General features: G+C 47.5%; 1 protein-coding gene across 1 annotated transcript; it reads right to left on the bottom strand.

Moving 5' to 3' along the window:
- Positions 1 to 460: 460 nt before the first annotated feature.
- Positions 461 to 14,945, bottom strand: LOC137151705 (galactosylgalactosylxylosylprotein 3-beta-glucuronosyltransferase 1-like). Its single transcript, XM_067546045.1, has 5 exons — positions 14,829 to 14,945; positions 10,996 to 11,531; positions 8,528 to 8,824; positions 7,856 to 7,963; positions 461 to 3,681 (listed from the first exon to the last, which is right to left on the bottom strand). The coding sequence occupies exons 1-4, from the start codon at positions 14,938 to 14,940 to the stop codon at positions 7,877 to 7,879; spliced, it is 1,032 nt and encodes a 343-aa protein (XP_067402146.1). The 5' UTR covers positions 14,941 to 14,945; the 3' UTR covers positions 461 to 3,681; positions 7,856 to 7,876.
- Positions 14,946 to 20,787: the final 5,842 nt, after the last annotated feature.

Consider the following 20,787-nt stretch of genomic DNA (forward strand, 5'->3'; position numbering starts at 1 on the left):
GTCACTTAGCGGTCTGAAAAATCCACGCCCCTGTAGCTATGCTGGCTAACCCCCGGTGTAGATGCAGCTTGGTCAATGGAAGAATTTACTTGGAAATTTACTTGGTGCTGCCTCAGTGCAGGGGGCTGGACTTGATGACCTCCTGTGGTCCCTTCTAGCCCTACATTTCCATGAGTCTATGATTCTATGAAGAATGCTTCCGTCAACTGAGCCACCATCACCAGGAGATGATGTTCCTACAGCAACAGAAAAACCCCTTCCATCGCTGTAGGCTGGGTCTACCCTACAGGGTTACACTGGCACTATAGCTATGCCACTATAGCCCTTGTAGTGTAGACATGGTCTAAGCTGTGTCTTCACTAGGAGGGTTTGCTGGCATAGCTTCACTGGTATAGCTATAATGGCAAATCTTTCAAGTGTAGACAAGTCCTCAGGCCAGGTCTACATGAGGAATGCTTTGCTGGTATAGCTACACTTGAATACTATACTGGCAAAGTGCTTCTAGTGTGGACACAGCTTATACTGACAAAATTGTACTTTTGCGGGTATAGCTTATTCCAGCCTCCTGAGTGAACTAAGCTATACCAGATGAAGCACAGTCTTGCAGCTACAATTACATCTACACTAGAGGCTTTGGCCAACGCTGTTCTGTCAGTCAGAGACCACACATTGTCTCACCCCTGACCAACGTAGCTACGCTGGCAAGAAGTGTATAGTGCACAGTTGTCTCAGTTCCCCATATGTAAAATGGGGGAAATAATACTTTGCTATCTCACGGGGGTTCTGTGAGAATAAAAAAAAATCCACCAATCCATGGCAGATGCTCAGTTACTATGGTGATGAGGGCCATGTAAGAACCTAGACAGAAACACCCACTAGGCACTACACTCAAAGCAACTCTAAAGCAGATTCTAACAACTGTCCTTAGTTAACAGCTTTTACTGAACAACATCACCTGCTTTTCCTCTCGGCAACGACCCTGCCCTCTTAGTGGAAGGGCACTCTGGCCTCACGGGAAAATGAAAGATCTTAAATCGTCCCCTTTATTTCCCGTCTCTTGCTCGTTCATTAATACCAGAAATAAAGGAGGCACAAAGGAGGTCACTAGCTCTTTTTAATGCTGGTGTCAGTCAGGTGCTGGTGAAATGAGCCAGCCTCTATGACGACTGGGATGGTGGATTGGGCCCACCGGAATGAAAGGCTCACTCACTCAAGTAAGGGAGGGACCACAGAGCCCAGACAACTGACGACCCTACAGACTGACCACCTCCGGGACTGGGACAGGTTCAGCCTGGGCTATGGCAGAGCAAAGCTTTCCTCACAATGCCCCCCGCCGATGTGCCACCCCCCTCTGCCCTGGAAGGACTCTTTCTAGGAGCAAGAGGGGAGTTCAGTCTCCATGGCCTTGTCATTTCTTTGCCTCCAAACTGAGATGGCTCAAACCAGTGGCTTGTTAGTGATGAAGACACTGACCCAATACGGCACTGGTCCGAGGCCCTCCACACTCAAACTGCGGCCTCTCCCTGTTTCTCTGCTTGCCGCCCATTACGTTATTTCTCATGCCTTCTGTTCAGACAGGTTTCATCTCTCTTCCGCGTTCCTTTTTACACCTGCTCCCATCAAAGCGAATGGGGAGTTCTGCCACTGACTTCAAGGAGAGTGGGGCCAGGCCAATATCTACACCTCAAATGTTTTTTTAGTGGTCCTTTTCTCAGAAGCTTCCCAAAATTCTCTGGGGTGTGTGTTCCGACTGGAAGCAATCACCGGCACCCATTCTGCCCACGCTGCGACTGCTGGAAGAGCAGGGAAACTTGATATACTACACCTGTACCTCTCACATAAAGCATCTTTCTTTCTCTTATAATTTACTCCCCTCATTACTGTGCTTCTGGTTATTAAAGACCTTAGTTAAAAAAAAACCCCAGGGAACAAGAAACAAATGACATTTCAGCAGTGAATGCAAGATCTGCCATTCCTCAGTGAGTTCTAAAAGAGCTTGGGAAGACATGGAAAAAAAATCTCCTTCATAAACATGTCAGATGATCCAAGCTAAAAAACAGGAAATAGACAGTAAAGAACCATAATTTAAATAAGCCAACAAATAGATAAATCTCCTGCCTGCCCAAATTTTTTTGGGGGTGGCTCAGTTGCTCAGAACATGTCCTCCTTCGATTCCCCCAGCCATGGAAAACTTAAGTGCACTGTGAAAGCCAGGGGCTTTGTTTTTTATGGCACGAGGGAAGATTGTTTTCAAGGTGTGATCCAAGGGTTTTTTTAGCATTGTTCAAGGACTCTTCCTGTATAAGTTTGAGTAACAGACCCTCCCACACTGAACGAACACTTGTGCTATAAATCCTGCTCAGCCTCTGTTCCGATTGCTTTCTCTTCCTCTGAATTCTCTTCAGGCTGCCTGTGTCCTGCCCTACCAGGAGAATGAGAGTTGCTCTGGACTGGACACAGTCCCTTTTCTGCTCTCGCTGTCGCACATTCTTCTCAAAGTTTGGTCCTTGTCACTTTCACTGCTGTTGAGTTGCCATTTACTGTCTTCCTGCTTTCAGTTCCTCAAGGTTTGTTTCTTGGTGGCAGTGTTCTCTGTCCCTCTGCCCTTCTCACAGGGGGGCGATCAGAGGCTTACAGTTCCTCACTGCTGATCACTGTCCACTCCTCAGACATCTGTTTCTAAGTCGGAGTCTGGAGAAGAATTCCACGTAGATGACCCAAAACTGTTTATCAACTCAAATGCCGCATGCTAGTGCAACAAGGATTCCAGTGCTGTGAACAGGGCTTTAAAGTCCACTGAGGCACTGTCCCTGCCTCACATAGAACACACAGCGAGACAGCCTCTGAGCACAGGCAATGGAAGGTCTGTCTCTCCCTGGCACGGGAGAAGGTGTTGATCCAAAGAACATGGCACGTGAGGATTTGACACTGCGTGGCCCCAGTTTCAAACATGGAGCCCAGTTCTCTGTTGAGGTTCCCAAATTAGCACCAAATCCTTATAGACGAGGTGTCTAAGTGCCTCCTTGGGCTCCCAAATGCAGAATTAAGTGCTTTCGCTTAGATCTCTCCCCAAGCGTGTGTAACAGACAAGAGAGTCTCAGAAGAAGACAGCCCTACCAAGCATTGCATCTTCAAAGAGACACCTCCTCAGGTTTCAAGCAGTTTTGAAAACAATCCTGTCTTGTGCTGATGGATTTCCCCCTGTGTTTTCGCATGATCTCCTTCCTCTGAACTGTCACAGCTTGCGACAGCTTGGCAGAGGCTCGAGTTTCATGTCCTCGCAACAGATGATTTCAGGGGACCCAGGATTCACACCAAACATTCTGTCCGCTGGACAGCCCAGATGTTGTTGCTTCAGGGCAGAGATGGTACAGCAGGGATGTTCGATTGTTTCTGATTCAGTCGTCTTCCAACAAATGGTTGAAAACACAGGACCCAGGAGAGTTCTCGCAGCCAAGGATTGGTGGCCAGTGCATAAAGTCAAAGGTGAAATTCTGTATGGTCACAGGGCACCGCAGGAACTCGGACCCTGGTTTATACTGAGTTTGGGGCAGTCGGGGTGTTGGTAGACATGGCCACAACCTGGGCACTCCTCCATGATTTCAACAAAGTGCTGAGCAGAACTGGTGATGTGGGAGGCTGCTGTTGACACATCTCCGAAGTAAACTCTCCCCTGCACCCCTGCAGAACCAAACAAGACATGGAGTAAGGAAGGTGCGGATGCAGACAGAACGCCTTGGGACTGCATCACATACACTGTGCCAGGAGACCCAGTTCTGAGCATGGTGCCCCTAGGCTCAGTTCAATGCTGTTCCACTTCATGGGATAGAAGGGACAATGGGTGCGTTCTTTAAACATGCTATAGCCTGGGACAAATCCAAGGGCTGGAGGGCATGGCTGAAGCATGGTTGGGTACCCTTTATGCTATAAAGTGAAACAGTGTGGTACTTGGCCCAAGGGGCAATTGTATTGTAACTGGGTCTTTGACACGGCTGTAACTCAAGCATAGGCAGGACCTTAGCCTGAGTATGCACCAGGGTTAAATCACAAGTTCTCGAATGCAGCACTGTAATTTTTTTTCCTGTCCACACAGGCAAGAAGAAGTATAACAAGCATGAGAAACGACCCCTTTCAGCCCTGTGCTTACGGATGGTTATTTTATATAGCAGGTGAAGTGTTGACTCTAATCAATACACAGGCCCAGAAGGGAGATGGATGATATTAAAATGTAATGGTAGGTTACACAGAATACGTAGGCAGGTCTCACACACATGCCTACTGCAAAGAAAATAAAAGGTTTGCTCTTGTTTGCTCCTTTATGATGCAGAAAGGGGGCCTAAAGGGTTTTGTAAAATAGCATAACGTTTTCCCCCCTCCCTGCTTGGTTTTTTTTTTTTTTTAGACTAGAAGGAAGGTCAAGTCTGCGCATCTTTGGTTTTTCTGGAGGACTTGTTGGGGATCTCAGAAATGTGGCTTGTGAGCTTTCTTAAGCTCTTAATTCACAGGGCAGCAGGAACTGAATGTTTAACAGAGAGTGCTTTTCTCGGAAGTGAGTTTGGAAACAGAATGTAATATATACCTCGCTCATAACCTGCTTTTCAAAAGTAGATCTCAAAGCATTAACCAAAGCAAGTTTTTAAAAAGCTTTAAGGAGGCTGAATGATAACCACATCCCCGCTCAGCTAATCACACAGGGCGAGAGTCTCTGCTTTGCCTCTGCGAGATCCAATACACAACATGTAGCCTCAGAGGAGGAGGTGCCATGGTGTCTTTAAGTGTTCCTTAAACACTTAAAGTGTTTACAGGTTTAAGTGGTCCATCTTTGAGTGTTCCTTATCTAGAGCTGCTCTGGGGCCTCCAGTGTAATTTAGACAACCCTAGGGCTCTCCCCCATCCCTGACACTCCCCTCCTTCCCCCAGCTCACCCCAGCATACTCCCTGAGCCCAGGCTTTTGCAAAGTGGTCATCAAGGAACAGCTTTATAGCTATCTCCTGCAGCGCCTGCACTGGGAGAATCCTTCACTGGACAGATAGGGGGTTTTTAGGGTGCCTTTATGTCATGCCCGCTCTTTTGCCTGGCCTAAAAAGGTTGGAGTGGAGGCTAAGCACCTCATTCATGGTCCTTAATTCCATCAGTTCTTGAAACTTCAGTCCTCCACAGAATACAGCAGGATGAACAAAATCAGAATTTCTAGTGCAGAAACCAGCAGAAAAAAAAGCTTTTTTTCTTTTTAAACTTTCAGGCCTTTTTTATCATTCATAATCAAGGAAAACAAGGACATGGGTTTAATTGTTCTCCTCTTTTTATGCCCCCTATAACATGGATAATACGATGGCTTCTCACAGATTCACACCACACTGCACTCATTTGGTAAGGCACTGTCAATGGTACAGAAGCATATGATAAGGAGGAAGTAGATGGTATCTGCGGCTGTACCTACTCTGCTGTCTACATGACTGGTATGTCCCCTTGCACTGTGCCTGTGGTATCCAAGGGAAGTGCACCCCTGCTGCAGCCTGTGCTAGGAAGTTTTGCAAGTAGTCTGACTGGGAGCTCATAAAATGTTGAATCTAGCAGCAAGCAGTGTCTGCCTGGTCTTTATCCCCAAGATCTAAGCTACCACAATGAAGGGGAGAGAGAATTCAGAGAGGCACTGGACTTTTACCGGACAGATCTAACCCACACCAGGGACAAATCCCCAGGTGAAAGACACCACATGCTTACTAAGAGACAGAAATATGCCTGGCACTGTTGCTGCAGAAGCCTGAATTAAATCAGGGGAAATATTTTACCTTTGTTTTCTTCACACCAGACTCTACAAACCCGAGTCTAGGTCACTGCTGAAACTCAACAGGTCTGATGTCAGGGACAGTGGCAAAGAATGCAGATGGGGGATCTCAGATGTTTAGCATAGTCACCACGGGTGGTGCTGGTTTAAAATTTTAAGTGGGGGCACTGCAGCGTGGCACGCCTCCCCATGTTCTCCCCAGCACAGCCTCCCTTGGGCTTTTCAATGAAGTGTCTTCACGCCGATTACCTGCTGCTTTGGAGATCGCTACTGGAATGGGTGGTACACACAGCCTGGAATATTGGAGCAGCTGCCCTTGAATAGACCCTGAAAATGTGGGGTCAATTTCTCTTCTGCTGCAAATGGGCACTGAAGTCAAAAGAACTGCACCCATTTGTACCAGCTGAGAATCTGCCCTACCCGGGCTAGACAGGACAGTCACAGAAAGGGACAAAACTCTTTCCAGTAGTGAAGCCACTGGTGGTGCATGAATATCTCAGCTCTGTCTGGGTTGCAAATCATTTCTTATCTCATAACAAATGATCTGCAGGAGACTATCCCTCAGAGAGTATGTGGCATGGGCATGGCGTTTGTTACAGAAGATGACTCAGTGCTTGGCCAGGGGAAATATGAAAGGGAGAGAGCAGCATACAGAAGAGGAAGAGTGCCCCTTTTGGTGCACGGTGCATAGTAGGGGGAAAGGCACAACCAACGTGACCGCCAACCCCAATGGAGTACGCTGTACAATGGAATGTCTCCTCACCCTTAGTGTGTAGGCCGCACCGTATCTATCAATCCATCAATCTGTTTATGGATGGGGGTTTTTATATGGCTGCCAATCACCAGGAGATCTGCATGTCTTCCATGACAAGTAAGTGACGAGCACCATCTCAGCTGATCCACCAGGGATCGATCTAGGGAACCCCCCACCCAAACACAACAGTCTCTACAACGTGAACTGGAGCCAGGCGGAAGCAGCCTCAGTCCTCTGTGGCTCGGGCACAGAGAAGGACATGTAACATACTGACCACCAAGGGCTTACAAAAGCACAACCCTGATGTATGCTGCTGCTGTGCGCAGAAGCTGAGTTTCCTCTACATTTCCCAGCGTTGCTACCACCAGTTCAGCAATGGTGGGAGTGACAGGATGGGCAGGGCTCTAGTCAGCCCTGGCATTATAAGCACCAGTTCAAAGCAGGTCTAGATGACACAGTGACACTGGCAGGTGCCAACTTCTTGTCTACACTAGAGCTGCCATTATTGTTACCACTGATAGCGCTGAACGGGGGGGAAAAGTTTTGACAAAGAAGCCTGGTGGAGACAAAAAATAGGAGACAAAGCTGCCGAGAAAGGGAGCCTCTGCACCAGAACTCAAGTCACTCAGCATACTGTGCCTTGCCACAGGCGTGTACCATGGCAGAAAGTGCTGTGTCAAATACAGCAGCTGGGCAGAAGGGGGTTCTGCTGTGATCGGGGGAGGAAAATCCTCTCCTGTAGGCTGAAGTGAGGTTATGTAGCCCTTCTACTGTAGCCCCTGTGTTCTAGCAACCCCTTCCAGCTGCTGTGTCACTCACTCCCTGCACTGGCCACTGGACCCTGCAATTGATGGAAATCTCACAAGACCAGCTAGATTTGCAGGGGGTTTTTTTTGCTGTAATGGTGCAAATCTTGCCGGATCAGTCGTGTCATAAGATTTTGGTCACATCAGAACCAAAACCAGAAAAAATTCTTCTGGATTTGGTTTTGACATGGAACCAAAACCTCAGATCTATGAATTCAAACACTAGCCCACCGGAAACCCAAAGTGTGTTGGAAAATTTGTTTTTTTTCACATTTCTAACTTTGTCCCTTCCAGTAACTTTGTCCCTTCCAGCAAACCCTTCCAGTCACTGGAACTACATTCAGTAGCAAGAGCAAGCCACTGAGGTCATTCAGTCATTGTTGACAGAACCATTCTCACAAGAACAGGTTGGGGTGGTGTGTCTGTGAAATGGAATGAGCTCAGAGATTTACAGAGAGAGATATTAACAAGAACAGTACAAAGGTCAAGGGCATAGGGATACTCACAGCCTGGGGCTGTCTCTCCATTTACACCTCCATCCTTAGGTCTGAAAATCCATGTTTGCCTTCATTAGCTAGCATTGGCCTCTCGGTCTTTGTGTGCCAGACCAAAACCTACAGGGAAACACAGAGAGAGTTCACAGGTGCTTTGGATTCCATGGATAAATCAAGACAAACCATTCCCAGCGTGTTATCTCCTGAACAGTTAGGGCTCCAAAATATGTTAGGTGTCTGGGTGAAAGTGGCGTGAGTTAGAGCCGGGGTCAGAGTTTACAAGAGCTCATATACCCAACAAATTAATATATAAATGAAAAAAATAAACAATAACAATGAAGAGTGATGGGCCTGACCACAGATCAATCTTCCCCCACAAGCCCCGAGTTTGGGGAGGGAATCAGGATCTGATTTCACCTCTAAGAATATAATTTTAATGCATAACCATAATGACTCACTCGGCTTTTCCTCTGTGAAGCACTTCATAGACATTAACTGATTTGCCTAAATAGTGTTCCATGCTGATGTGCTCTGGTGGAAGGTCGGGTGCAAACGAGGATGAAAAAGGATGTGACAGGAGGAGCAGGGTGCTGACATGCTAGGGTGAAGGGTCTGAGTATAAGGGAGGTTTAATGTGGATCCCAGAAGGGGGAGCTGTGCTTTGCAATCCCTTGTCATGCTGACCTTTGTGCAGTTGGCTGCTTTGGGCTCCAGTCCATCCATAGTCACCAGATCCTTCAGCAAGCTGCTTTCCTGGTAGCCTCCTTTAATTCCCTCCAGCTTGAAAGTGGCTTGAGGCCTCTCCAAGATCAGTCTGATGCTGACTGCAAATCCAGCCATGTCAATAGCAAAGGGCCGGTTAGGGTCAAAAACCACCTTCCAGCCCACCACTTTCCCCGCTGGGCTCACTCTGGGGGACTCGTACCTCAGACCCCCAGCGAAGGCCACTGGCCATACGGATACCCTCCTCGTATAGCGCATCTGTGTACCAGAGAGAAGCAGTGTAGTGAAAGGTTCAATGCTGTCATTTCACCCCAACCTCCCTATGTGTACCATGCCCCTACTACTCTATCACCCTTTGGCTCCTTTCCCCCGGCATCACCTGCGCAAACCACCCTGCTTTTAACTCCTTGCATCCTTTTCCTTCTTTTCCTTCTCACTTCCACCCTCCAGACTGCCCCAGGCTTTCCCCCCCATCCTTTCCTCTCCACCTCACCCTTATGATCACCCCCACCCCTCCTGTCCATCAAAATGCTTTATTGACTTTGTACTTGTACCTTTTCAACATCCTCACGACCCCCTGCTCTGATGCTCACGTGCCCACACCCCCGTCCTTCGACCCCTTCTTCACAATGCTGAAATCAAAACAACCTTGTTCTCATCACCCTGCCTTCCTGTTGCCCCCACTTTCATTCATCCCCTTCATCATCCCATCGCTTAGAGGTAAATCCTTATTCATGACCACAGCAACCAAGTGGCTCTTGGCAGGATATTCTGTCCACCAACACTCTCACTTCATGGGCCAAGGAGGTGACATTGCAATGACCGTGAAGTCTGGGATCAGTTTTACCTCCCTCTTCTTCTGTTCCTTCCAAACATTCTCCACTGCTCTACACCTGACTGTTCAAGCTCCACAGCTCTTTAACCTCCAGTCACCTACCATCTACTGCTCCCCAGAGACAGAGGGGGAAAGACAGACTCCTACCCTTTGCCCAGAATTTTCAGATCCTATCTAACCTATTATTGGCCTTTGGCCTATTGTTCCATAGAAATATGAACATTCCCAGTGCTGCTAAACCACATAACCCTGACCAGGCCTCCAGATTCCTACTATTCACTCCAAATGACTCCATCCTATGCCTGACTCAAGCAATCTCCACAGCCAGCCACCCTCTTTTGACATTCCCTTGCCCTCATCCCCAGCAACCTTCTCTGTGCCCTCACTCACACCATCCATGGCCACCTCTTAAAAGTGTGTGGGGCTCACTAAGAGTGCCACCCATGGAGGAAGCAGGAAAGGATGAATTAATGAAGAATGATGAGGCTTCTTGTCCTCCTCAAGGGGACCAAAAAGAGTTCTGAAGGCTGGAAACAGGGTCTATAGGATAACCTGGGCATGTGTGTTTCAGGTGGTGCCCTATGGTTTGTTTTAAATTAGTGACAGATGAACCTTACTGCATGATCACCCCCTTGAGTTTGCAGTAGACTGGAAGACTCAGAACAATTGGCTTTCCCATGAAATTTCTCTTTTGGATCCCTGCTTCTAGCTGGGCTGAAAATACCATGAGGATAGATCTTTCTCATTGCATCCTTGGTTGTCTTCTCCCAGCTGGAACCCAGAGTAAAGAGGAATGAAGAAAGGGAAACAATGCGGGGATTGGAAACTTGACCAAACTTTTTCCAGCCTTCATACAGAGCTCAAGGGCAGGTTTGAGTTTTGAGTGAAGTTTTTGTTGGGTGTTTGTTTGAACCAAATCAGTTCACCCTGACCCTCCACTGGTCTACAGCATTTGCCCTACAACCCTTTCGAGAACAGACTGGGTAAGAGGGGCCTTTTGCTGGTGCACCCATTTAATGTGTGTGGCCAATACATGCTGTCTGCAGTGTAGTGGTAGCCACCCACCAGGAGCTTCAGCCTCTCTATGCCTTATCTATCTCTTTAGCTATCTTCCAGACAGTTATCAATACCCCTTTGCCATGGGCGCAAAGGCTTAGCACTATGTCCTGGCACCAGCATGCAGCACACTGCCTGGCCATGCAGCTTAGCAGGGATGGAACTGTCCATCCAGATCACAGAGCAGCTGTGGAGTTGCCCTGCATCTGCATCCCATGGCTGGGAGCACTCCTTCCCTCACTGGGAAAAATGGCTGGTAGATTGGCATAGCTGTCAGCTCTCTGGCCTCACCTGCCCTGCACCCAACCACTCTGCGTGTGAAAGCAGAGGGAGCACTTGTGGAGCAGAGCTCCATGGAACAAACTGATGTGGAGCCTTGAGTGGGCTCTCAAATCCCCCTCCTCCTTGGTGCAGGAGAACCACACTGCTACCACTAGGTCAGGGTCCTCTCTAACAGCAGAGCACAGGGTAGGATATGGTCTTTATGGGCGACAGCTACATTTTGTTCTTCTCTTTCATGAAATGCAATGGCTCATACCTCCTCAAAGAGTTCCAGGCTGTAGGTGTTATCATCATCAGCAAAGTACACCACCCCTTCCGGTGGCTGCGTGCTGTTGAAGCTGTCTCTGAGCCAGTGCAGCCCCAGGTTCCTCTGCAGTGTCCCCCTTGGCTTGTGGGATGGGATCCAGTGTCCGCCCATCTTCAGATTCTGGGGGCTCTCTACATTCAGGTGGGTAAAATTGAGTCCCGCCTTCTCCAGCAGGTTGGATACCAGGTTGGTCCTCCGGGGCGAGTCCTCCACCACCACCCAGTGCAGGTTCTGCACATGCAGGAAGGTGTTGGCTAGCCGGGTCAGCTCAGCCTTCTGCACCGGCCGGGTGTAGGTGGGCGTGATTACAAAGATGGTCGGCAGAGTCTCCGACCACGGGGGAGGCCTGGAATACACATAGTTCTGGATGACTTTAGGAGCCACCCCCGAGGCCTGCTGCCAGTTGCATGATGGGAGCCCTTCTTCTCTCAACAGGGACGTGCCGTTGAAGGGCGCTTTAGCCGTTGCATTTTCATCTGTCTCTTCTGAGGCAAAAAGAAGAAGATGGAAGTTAGAGGCTAAAGCACAGCCTGATCATTGCGGCGTTAGATGACATTCGATAATGATCTATGATTTATCTACGACAGGGGCCCTGGCTCGACAACGTTTTGGCCTTGTCTATACTGAAAAAATAAGTCAACATAAGATATGTTGACTTGCAGCCAGGGCAATAATTGCAGTGGTGGCTGACGTCCGCGCTGCCCTCCTTGGGTCGGTGGAATGCGTCCTCAGCAGGAGCTCTTCCACCGACCTAAGGGGCAGCGTGGGGAGCTGAGAGCCTGGTCTTTCAGCTCCCTGCTGGGAGCCCACAGGCTCCTGGGCTTTCTTTGGGCTGCCCCTCCATATCCCAGTCCCAGCCAGGAGCCAGGGGAAGCCATGCGGGGACTTCTCCTGTCTCTGGTCCCAATTGGGAGCTGGGCTCCAGCTGCCTGTGTTGGGAACCAACCGCCCTGGGCTTGCAGCCGGGAGCGAGAACCAGCCGATCCAGCTTTCTTGTCCATTTCAGTGCTCCGAAGAATGACAGCCTCTCCACCGCTGTAAGGGGACGCAATGTCTACATTGACATTGCATTGCCCCAGCTCTGCCGACAAAAGCCCCACACCCCTTGTCGAGATGGTTTTATTTTGTTGAAAAAACAGGGCAGTTTTGTCGGCAGGGGTGGGGTGTGATTGCAGCGTGTACACCAGCACTGTTTTGTCGATAAAAGCTTACTTTTGTAGACCAGGTCTTTCATCCTGCAAACCATGTTATAAGAGAATGTTCCTCTCATAGACCCATTTCTCCTCTCCCCCTGCTACTTGGTTCTCAAGAGGTTTCCACTCTGCAGATTACTTGTGCTCCATGGAGAATAGATTGAGAACCACAGACGTGGGAACTTTTTGAATGTTTGAATGGTAGGATTGTTTGAATGGTGAGCTCCTCCTGATCTAGACTGTTAAGAGCTGGAAGATGTATCAAATGTCAGCGGAAAGGAAATTTTGCCTAGACGTCACTTACGGTGTTGATGGTACAAGGTAAGAGTGATCTCTTTACAGGCAATCTACAGGCCAACAAACATGAAGCATGATAGATATACTAGAAGTGTATTGGCATAGTGCTAAACTTACATTTCTAAAGCTGAAATAATTTGTATAGGGGATGGGCCCTGAACCAAACCCTTAGATCTGAACATCCCTGAGTTTCAGGGAAATATGCTATAAAGCAGAGTTTCTTCAGATGGAGAGATTCTCACCCATGCCTCCACTCCCAGCCTCTGATACTATAGCAACCATAGTGCTTGATTACTTAAAAACCCTGCATTTTCTCTACTGAAGAGACTACATGGAAATAAACATATTTAATATGCTGAATGTCACCCTCCGTTTTGTAACTGTGCTCTTTATTTCCCCACCCTGATTTAAAATTAATTAGGTCTTTGGAAAGTGCAGGGCTAAACCCAGTCATGATAGCAGGTTATTATAGCAGGTCAAAAAATGGAAAATCATTTTTGTGGACAATTTTAAAAATTTCAGAGTAATTTCCTTCTGCAAGTTTCAAAAGGAAAAGATTTTATGTTTATTTGAAATTTTTTATTAAAAATGCATTTTTTTGTTTTTCATTTTCTTTTTTTCTCCCTTTCTCCCCTTTCCCCCATTTTACCACTGAAACAAGAAAGGGGGAAAAGAAAAAAAGGGGAGAAAAACAAACAAACAAACAAACAAACAAACAGAAAAACAAGAAAAAAGTTCATTTTCCAATTTTTTCAAAAATACAGAACATTTTTAAAAAATTAATTCAAGTTTCCAAATTAGAAAAAAGACCATTTTTCGCCCAAAAAAAGGAAGGTTGAAAAATTTTCATGGGATCTACAACTAATTATGAGCGACACGCACTCACTGTGATGCTCTGTCCCCCTCTAGTAAAGACTAAGCCACTTAGAAATTAATGAGACTGCCAGAGCCTTGGCTAATAAGATCTTTTAGCTTAAGCAATAGAGGCTCATGCATTAATATTCAGAGGTCCCAAATTCAATTCCCCCCACTGATGACCTGCCCAGGGTGCTGACGTAACAAGTGGGGGTTACATGATGTTATTGGTTGAAGGATGACACTTCATGGCTGTGACTGAATCAGCCATGGGGCACAGATGGAAAAGCTCTGTGGCCCACCCATGAACTGCAGAGTGGTGTGAGAACCGGAGCTCCAGTATTGTTGTTATTATTATTGTTGTTGTTGTTACCTCTCAGTTGAGTGGAAGTGCATTTTGGAGCTTTGCAGTGGACCATCTTCCGTTTGGAAGAGAAATTTGGAATACAGACTCCAGGTATTTCGTGTTAGTCTATCTTTATTCACAAAATGGACCCGTGTCCTGTTTACTTCGAACAGAGATGGCAAAAACAACAGCAAACCGCACACAAGCAACTCCATTTGCAGAAACCAGCCAAGTCAGCACCGTGTCCAGTTCTGTAACCAGAGAGCAGCTCTCTCTCTTACACCCATAGCCCCCCCACCCTCAGTCTACTGGCTGATCCTGTGTCCTGCCTGCTCCCTGTATTTTACCTGGCATGCCCCTTAGCCCAAAGCCCTTATGTGGCAAGACGGCAGGGAGTCCATTATTCTCAATATTAAGCATGAGCTAGTTCAGGTGGGCCTGGGTGTCAACTCTCACAGATTTGTTTCCTAAATTTCCCCACCAGTTCAACACCACTGGTAGTAAGTAGCAAAGAAGGAAGTAATAGCCTAGTCAGGACTCCAGGTGGCCACCAGTGTTTAAAGCACCATGCCATCTAACTCTGCTCAGAGCAGGTCTCTGTGATACGAGGTCAAAACATCAGCAGCTTCTCTACACAGGGGCAGTGGCATGGGGGGAGGGTTTATGGAAAAATCCCGCTATAGACCAGCCCCTTTTGTCTAGTTGCTCTGCTGCACAAAATAACTCCTCAGGAAGGCTAGCCCAGAGCCTCAAAGGTGATTTAGGCACCTAACGCCCACTGAAATCAATGGGACTTATGTGTCTAAAAACTTTTGAGGATCTGGGTCATTCAGTCATAAAGTCCACTGGCGTGGGCTTCTCTCTGAGGCTTCCTCCACACAATGGAAAGTGTTTAACTGCCCTTAAGGACTGTCTGGGTGATTGCAGAAGCCAGGCCCTGAAAGGTCCCTTGGGCAAGTTCCTCTTTGTTTAACCCTTTCTGTGAAGAGTTTCCTATCGATAATTCCTTGCATGCATGTCATGAACACCTTTACCATAACACTGTTATGGTCAAACTGTAATCATATGAAGAGCAGAGTCCTTGCACTTACTTCTCAGCAGAATGAGGTAGCGGGTGGCTGGGTACTGATGCCACAAGGTTAGGAGAAGAGCCCATGGCAAGACGATCAGGAGCGTGGTGAGAAGGTTACGTCTCCTTAGCATGCTGCAAAGAGCTTCCAATGCCCAGGCATCTCCCTATCTTTCAGAACAGAGTATGGAGTAAGCCACCTGGAGTTTATACAGAGAATGACAGACAGACTGGGTCAGTGGTATCAGATACGCAGCTAACAGACTAGGTCCAGCTCACCTATGGCTCGATCCTGAATGGTGCTGAGACCTCTGACCTCAATTCAACAAAGCATTTAAGCCCATGTTTAAATATAAGCACATGACTAGTCTCCCATCACTCTTCAGAACTGAGCCATTAAGGTATTGATCTGGCTGCCACAACTGGTTCAGATACTATAGAGTGCAAGCTTCCACGTATTTTTTTTTTAAGAACACGTTTCTTGTCTTTATGGTTGTGTAGAAAACCTTCCAAATGTGAACTTAGGGTACCCAATGCACAGTTGTTTGCCTTCCTGAATCTGCAGGCAGTGTGAAACAGCAGCCCAATGAGAGCTGTTCGCTAACCCATTCATCCCAAGGTGGTGGTAACTTCTGAGCCCAGTAGTAATACTTCAAGAGTCAAATTTTCAAATAGCTGAGGTACCGAATTTGTAGCATTACTGCAGTTGTGTGCAAGACCTGAATAACTGCAGACGCAAATGGACAAAGGATGGACACAGCTGTGGACCTAAAGATGCCTAGCATCCTTTTTTCTCATAGAATTTTAATTCAGCCCCCTTCTATGTATTAATTCTGATATAGTCTTTACAGTCACATCCTATTTTTTCCACAGGACATCTGCCTCAATCAGCGCACAGCAAAGATGTTATTCACCGCTTCGATAGTTAATCAATGTCTCTTTTATCCCCTCATTCACTGTCTGACTCCTGCATTATTTATTCCACATTATCCAAACCATGCACTGCATATGGAATTATTAATCTCCTCATGGGCTTTCCTATGGCTCTCATCACCTTAGAACGCAAGCACTTCACAAATCTTAATGAATTTATCTTTACAACATCCCTATGAAATGAGGGGAACTGAGGCACAGAGTTATTAAAGCCAACATTTTCAGGAGGAGCCACTAATTTGGGATGCTTCATTCATTGGGTGTCCAACTTGAGACCTCTTGGGCCTGATTCTTCACAGTTGCTGAGTACCTACCGTCCACGTGGGTTTTAATATGGGTTGTGAGCGATCCACACGTCTGAAAATCAGGTCCTAGGTGTCTCAAGTTGGGCAGCCACTCAACAAAGTATCCAAAATTAGCAGCCCCTTCTGAAAATGTTGACTTGTTCGCCATCCCACAGTAATGTCTATGGCAGAAACCAGGACACAATCTGGATACCGGTTTGGGGTCCTAACCAAAAGACCATCCTTTTTCTTCCAGAAGTCCCCTCATTCACCACACAACTTCAGCGTCTGCTTTCAGCTCTATGGATGCAGGAGCTCCCAGGTCTATTATTAAATAAGCTGCCTGTGCCATGCCGCAGGCAGCAAAAGCCAGGTGTAATAATGGTGATTTAATTCTTCTGCAGCACAGCAAATCCCTGTAGGCACACTAAGTTGTATAGCACTTGGCAACTCACCACTATTGCTGTCAGCAGAGGGCCTCACTGTTGTCCGGATTCGAGACCAGCCTTTGCCAGACTTTACTTCGCTCGGCCTCGTGGTAACCGCTGTGGGCTGGTTTCTCTGAGATTCTTCCCAGGTGCTGAGTGCATGCATGTATTGAGCCCTTCCCTGTGAGCCTCTTCCCTCATGCCTTTCTACCAGACAGTGGCTGCACCAGCGCTCCCCCTGGAGGCCTAAGGGAATAAAATTTTCATTAGTCACAAAGATTGAGGATTAGTCACAAACCCTGTGAAATAAAAGCAGCAACTCTGACTTCCTGAGAACTGGAGAGCTGTTGCCATCAGACTGGTACCTGAACTCCCAATACTCTCAGCTCCCCTTCCTGCTCTTCCAGGCGCAGAGCCTGTGGACGGGCAGTGCCCTGGTGCCAGTATGGTGGAAGAGAGGGAGGAAGGATAGTCCAGCACTTAGCACATTAGCTGAGAGACCCGAGTGCAAGTCCCTTCTCTACCACAGATTTCATGTGTGACCCTGGGCAAGTCACTCAATTTCTCTGTGCCTCAGTTCCCTGTGTGTGAAATGGGGATAATGGCTCTGCCATAGCTCACAGGGGTGGTGCGGGGATAAATATATTAAAGGCTGAAAAGCACGTGATACTACAGTGTCCCTAGCCTCTGTTTGCCAGAAGCAGGGAATGGGTGACAGGGGATGGATCACTTGATGATTGCCTGTTCTATTAATTCCCTCTGAAGCACCTGGCATTGGCTACTGTGAGAAGACAGGATACTTGGCTAGCTGGACTATTGGTCTGACCCAGTATGGCCGTTCTTATCTTCTACAGTAATGGGGTCCATGAAAGCACCATAGATCGAGAGCCGGGGGCATGACAGTAAATATTGTAGGGTTGAGTCCTCCTGGGACCAAGTCTTTCACCTTTTCATTACTTTTAAATTATTATTATTAATAAGTAACCCCCAAACAGGGGTGAGATGGGGATTGTTTCCCTTCCTCACATTATGAAGGCAGACCAGCAGGTGGTCTCAGATGTGTGGGGCAGGAGGCAGGAGCTCAGGGGCAAACCTAGCAGGGACAGTGCTGCATCCATGGCTGGCCTCCACATTTTGTGGAGCGCTGATAACCAGTGCAACATTTTGTGGATATGAAGGAAGACAGTGCAACTTCCTGGCTCAGTATATGTGACTAGGTTGCCTTCTAGTGGCTGGGTCCTAAGGGAGGATAAGGGACTTTACAGAAGTGCCAGCCAAGAGACGTTTCTCTTCATTCAAATGGCAGAGGCCTCTGTGTTTGGAGCTGAACGTCAAGCCTGGACACAGCATGGGGTCAGGCTGGCTGATGTCCAGTATTCCTGTATATATATGTAGATTTTTCACAATGATCCCTGTCCCTAGGTTCTTGTAATTTATCACAGGCTTATCACAGTAGCAGCATGGAGCAGCTTCCCTGACACTAGGAAACATGAAAATGGAGACAGTCACAAAAAGAACACCCAACATTCAAGCCCTAAAATGGAGTGAGGGCTCTCAGTTCTCCTGTTACAGCTGTAGGTATCTAGCTCTCCCTTGACCTGTTCTGGGGTAGTCACACCTCACCTCCCGACTTGGGCTACCTGTAATTACAAGGGTCTCTGCACTGGAGTCTTCTCAGGCCGTCTGTGTTTTCCCCTTAAATAAAAGAAAGACCTGGTCTTTATTGTACAGGAGCCATTTCCACAAGGCAGCCTCATGACTGCCACAAACAGACTGGTTCCGGAGGGAAGGAGAAGACAGGAGGAGGAAGATGCAGCTTTGTTCCCAAGAGCCAAGTGGGGAGCGGATCAAAGTGCACAAATTCTGTTTCTAGTTACACAACCTCACAGCCAGCCCTGTACCTGCTCCCCAAATGCTACAAACAAACCGTGACACGGTCTGTGCATGCAGCTTCCCTGGTGTGCTTTGTTCTTTTACTTCTACATGCTCATTCTCTCTTTATTGGTTTTCTATAGTGCCCAGTACTGCACAACCGAATCACTGCATGAGACCAGCACAGTCAGGTCCCCAGTGAGCTTCTCAGAGAATTCTGCTCTTCACCCTTCCTGGGTTCTAGCAAGCCCTGCTTGGTTACATGTAATATCCTCTCTCACGGCTTTCCCGCTCCTTCATTTTTCTCCATCTCTCTGTTTCATTCACTCCCCTTTCTCTAGTTTGCATGTTTCTCTGTTCTCCTCTGCTTTCAGGACTGGAGTTGCCCTCTGCCAGCTCCATACTGCCAGTAAGTGTAGCCTTGATCACCAGCATGTCCACTTCTCCCAGGAGTGCTCTTGCACTTTCTTTTACGCCACCCTTTATGCATGGAATACCCTCCCCAAGCCAGTCAACAAAACCACCACTGTGTCCTCCTTCAGAAACCTCACTGAGACCCAGTTATACCATGTTGCCTATGGGAGATGGCTAATGGCCAAACCGAGGGCCAGTGGGCCCTACTGAGATCTATTTTATGTGTTTATTTACATCTTATAATTAAAAACAAACCCTCTAATTGGCTTGGAGTCATCAGTTAGCGCACACAGCTAGTCTATGTAACTGCGTGTTCCCATCGCTGTTACACTACAAAATGGAAAGAGAAAGAAAAAGGAGAAAATGGGGACAGGAGTAGGTTATTTTCTTAAATGAGCTACATAGATCATAAGGCCAGAAGGGATCATTAGAATCATCTAGTCTGATCTGCTATATAACACACTTTACCCTGTAAGCTCTACAGGGAAGGACTATCTCCTACTATGTGTTTGCACAGCTCTGTTTTGAGCCTCAGAGGGACCTATGGATACTGCTGTAATACGAATTGTATTAATTATTATGTTCTCTCTCTCCCCCTTGTTCTTTTTCCTCTCCGACATCCCTCTCTCGCCTCCTCTTTTTCTAGCGCCTACTGCAGTCCCTGCTTGTGTTACGCACTCATAACAACATTAGCTAGGTGGTTGATGGATGCCTCCAATATACTGCTTGTAACCTTCTTGAGCTGTTTTGCAATTACACATCTCTCTACTTAATTTCCTCCATCCATCTTCTGTTTTTACACACGTACGCATGCATGCACCCCTCAGGAGCTGGTTTTGACTATTTCTTGTATTGTGTGTGACTGGAGCAGTGATCAAGAGACGTAATACCTGGCGGTAGCTCAGAGCATCTGGTGCTATTGGCTCAACCACTGTTGCCCATCACCAGAATATTCATATATCAGAAAACTTTTTGCTACTGAAATGCAAAATAATAGGCAACTCAGATTTTGGGAGCGGCCTAAGGATTCCCAGGCTGGCAAATAACCTAGATTATGTTTACACTGCACCCCATTTGCAGCAGCATGTATGGTATGTGTAGTACATGCCTCAGTGAGAAGCACACCACGTTCACACGGTGGTGTGTAGCGACACACATCAGTAAAAGGCTCTGGCAAGGGCAGCAGACAAACGCCCTGGCAGTGGGGGAGCTGCTGGAACCTCTCCCCACTGCCTCCCCTCTGCCAGAGCCTTTCCCCACTGCCAGAGTCTTTCACGGAGGTGGGGAAAAGCTCCAGCAGTGGGACACTACACTGCTAAAAAAGTATAAGGGGGAGGCACTGCTTGAGCGAGTAGAGCCTGTAGGGTACATGTCCAGGTACATACCCACAGACATGTCTTGACTCTACTTTCCTGGGTAGTGCCTCACTAGCTACCTGGCTGTTTATACCTGTGCTGGGTGGCTGGTGGTGTGTGTGCTCTACCTGCTGCCAAGCCTATGTCAACCACTTACACGCTTCCTTTAAACCCCCTTCCTGTTTTATTGGGGCATCTGAAATAGTCTGGCCACCGTCAAGTCAATGGAAATACTGCAACTCCTCAGCTGTATGCGGTATTAAGCAGCACATATTGATGCTTTGGCTGCTGATACTGGGATGAGATGCCAAAGAATGGGGGAGAGGGGACAGAAAGTTCCTGTAGATTTCAGCAAGCAGAGACAGAGCTGTTGCTGAGCACCATGAATTATGCACTCCTTGTTTGAAGAGAGGTTGGCCTCATCAATAATGAAGGCTCACTGCTCTGCCTTCAGCATTGCATCCCTACCATCCCTGCAGTTGGGGAATTCATGAAATCTGCATGGACGTCTTCAAGGTGCTCAGGGGAAGTGAAGAGAGGACAGAATGCAGGCTAGCAAACAACACTGCAGAAAGTTCCTGTGCATATAAAAAGTGAACCTGCACAGCCCATGTACTGCCCTGCCAACAGCTGTGCTCAGGTACTCACACGCAGACACATGCAAACGCACACCTAAAAATGAAGACAGCAGTGAT

This window comes from Emydura macquarii, unplaced genomic scaffold, assembly GCF_026122565.2.
Source record: "Emydura macquarii macquarii isolate MOO-44397 ecotype Brisbane River unplaced genomic scaffold, CSIRO-AGI_Emac_v2 contig_1119, whole genome shotgun sequence".
In the NCBI taxonomy this organism is placed as follows: Eukaryota; Metazoa; Chordata; order Testudines; family Chelidae; genus Emydura; species Emydura macquarii.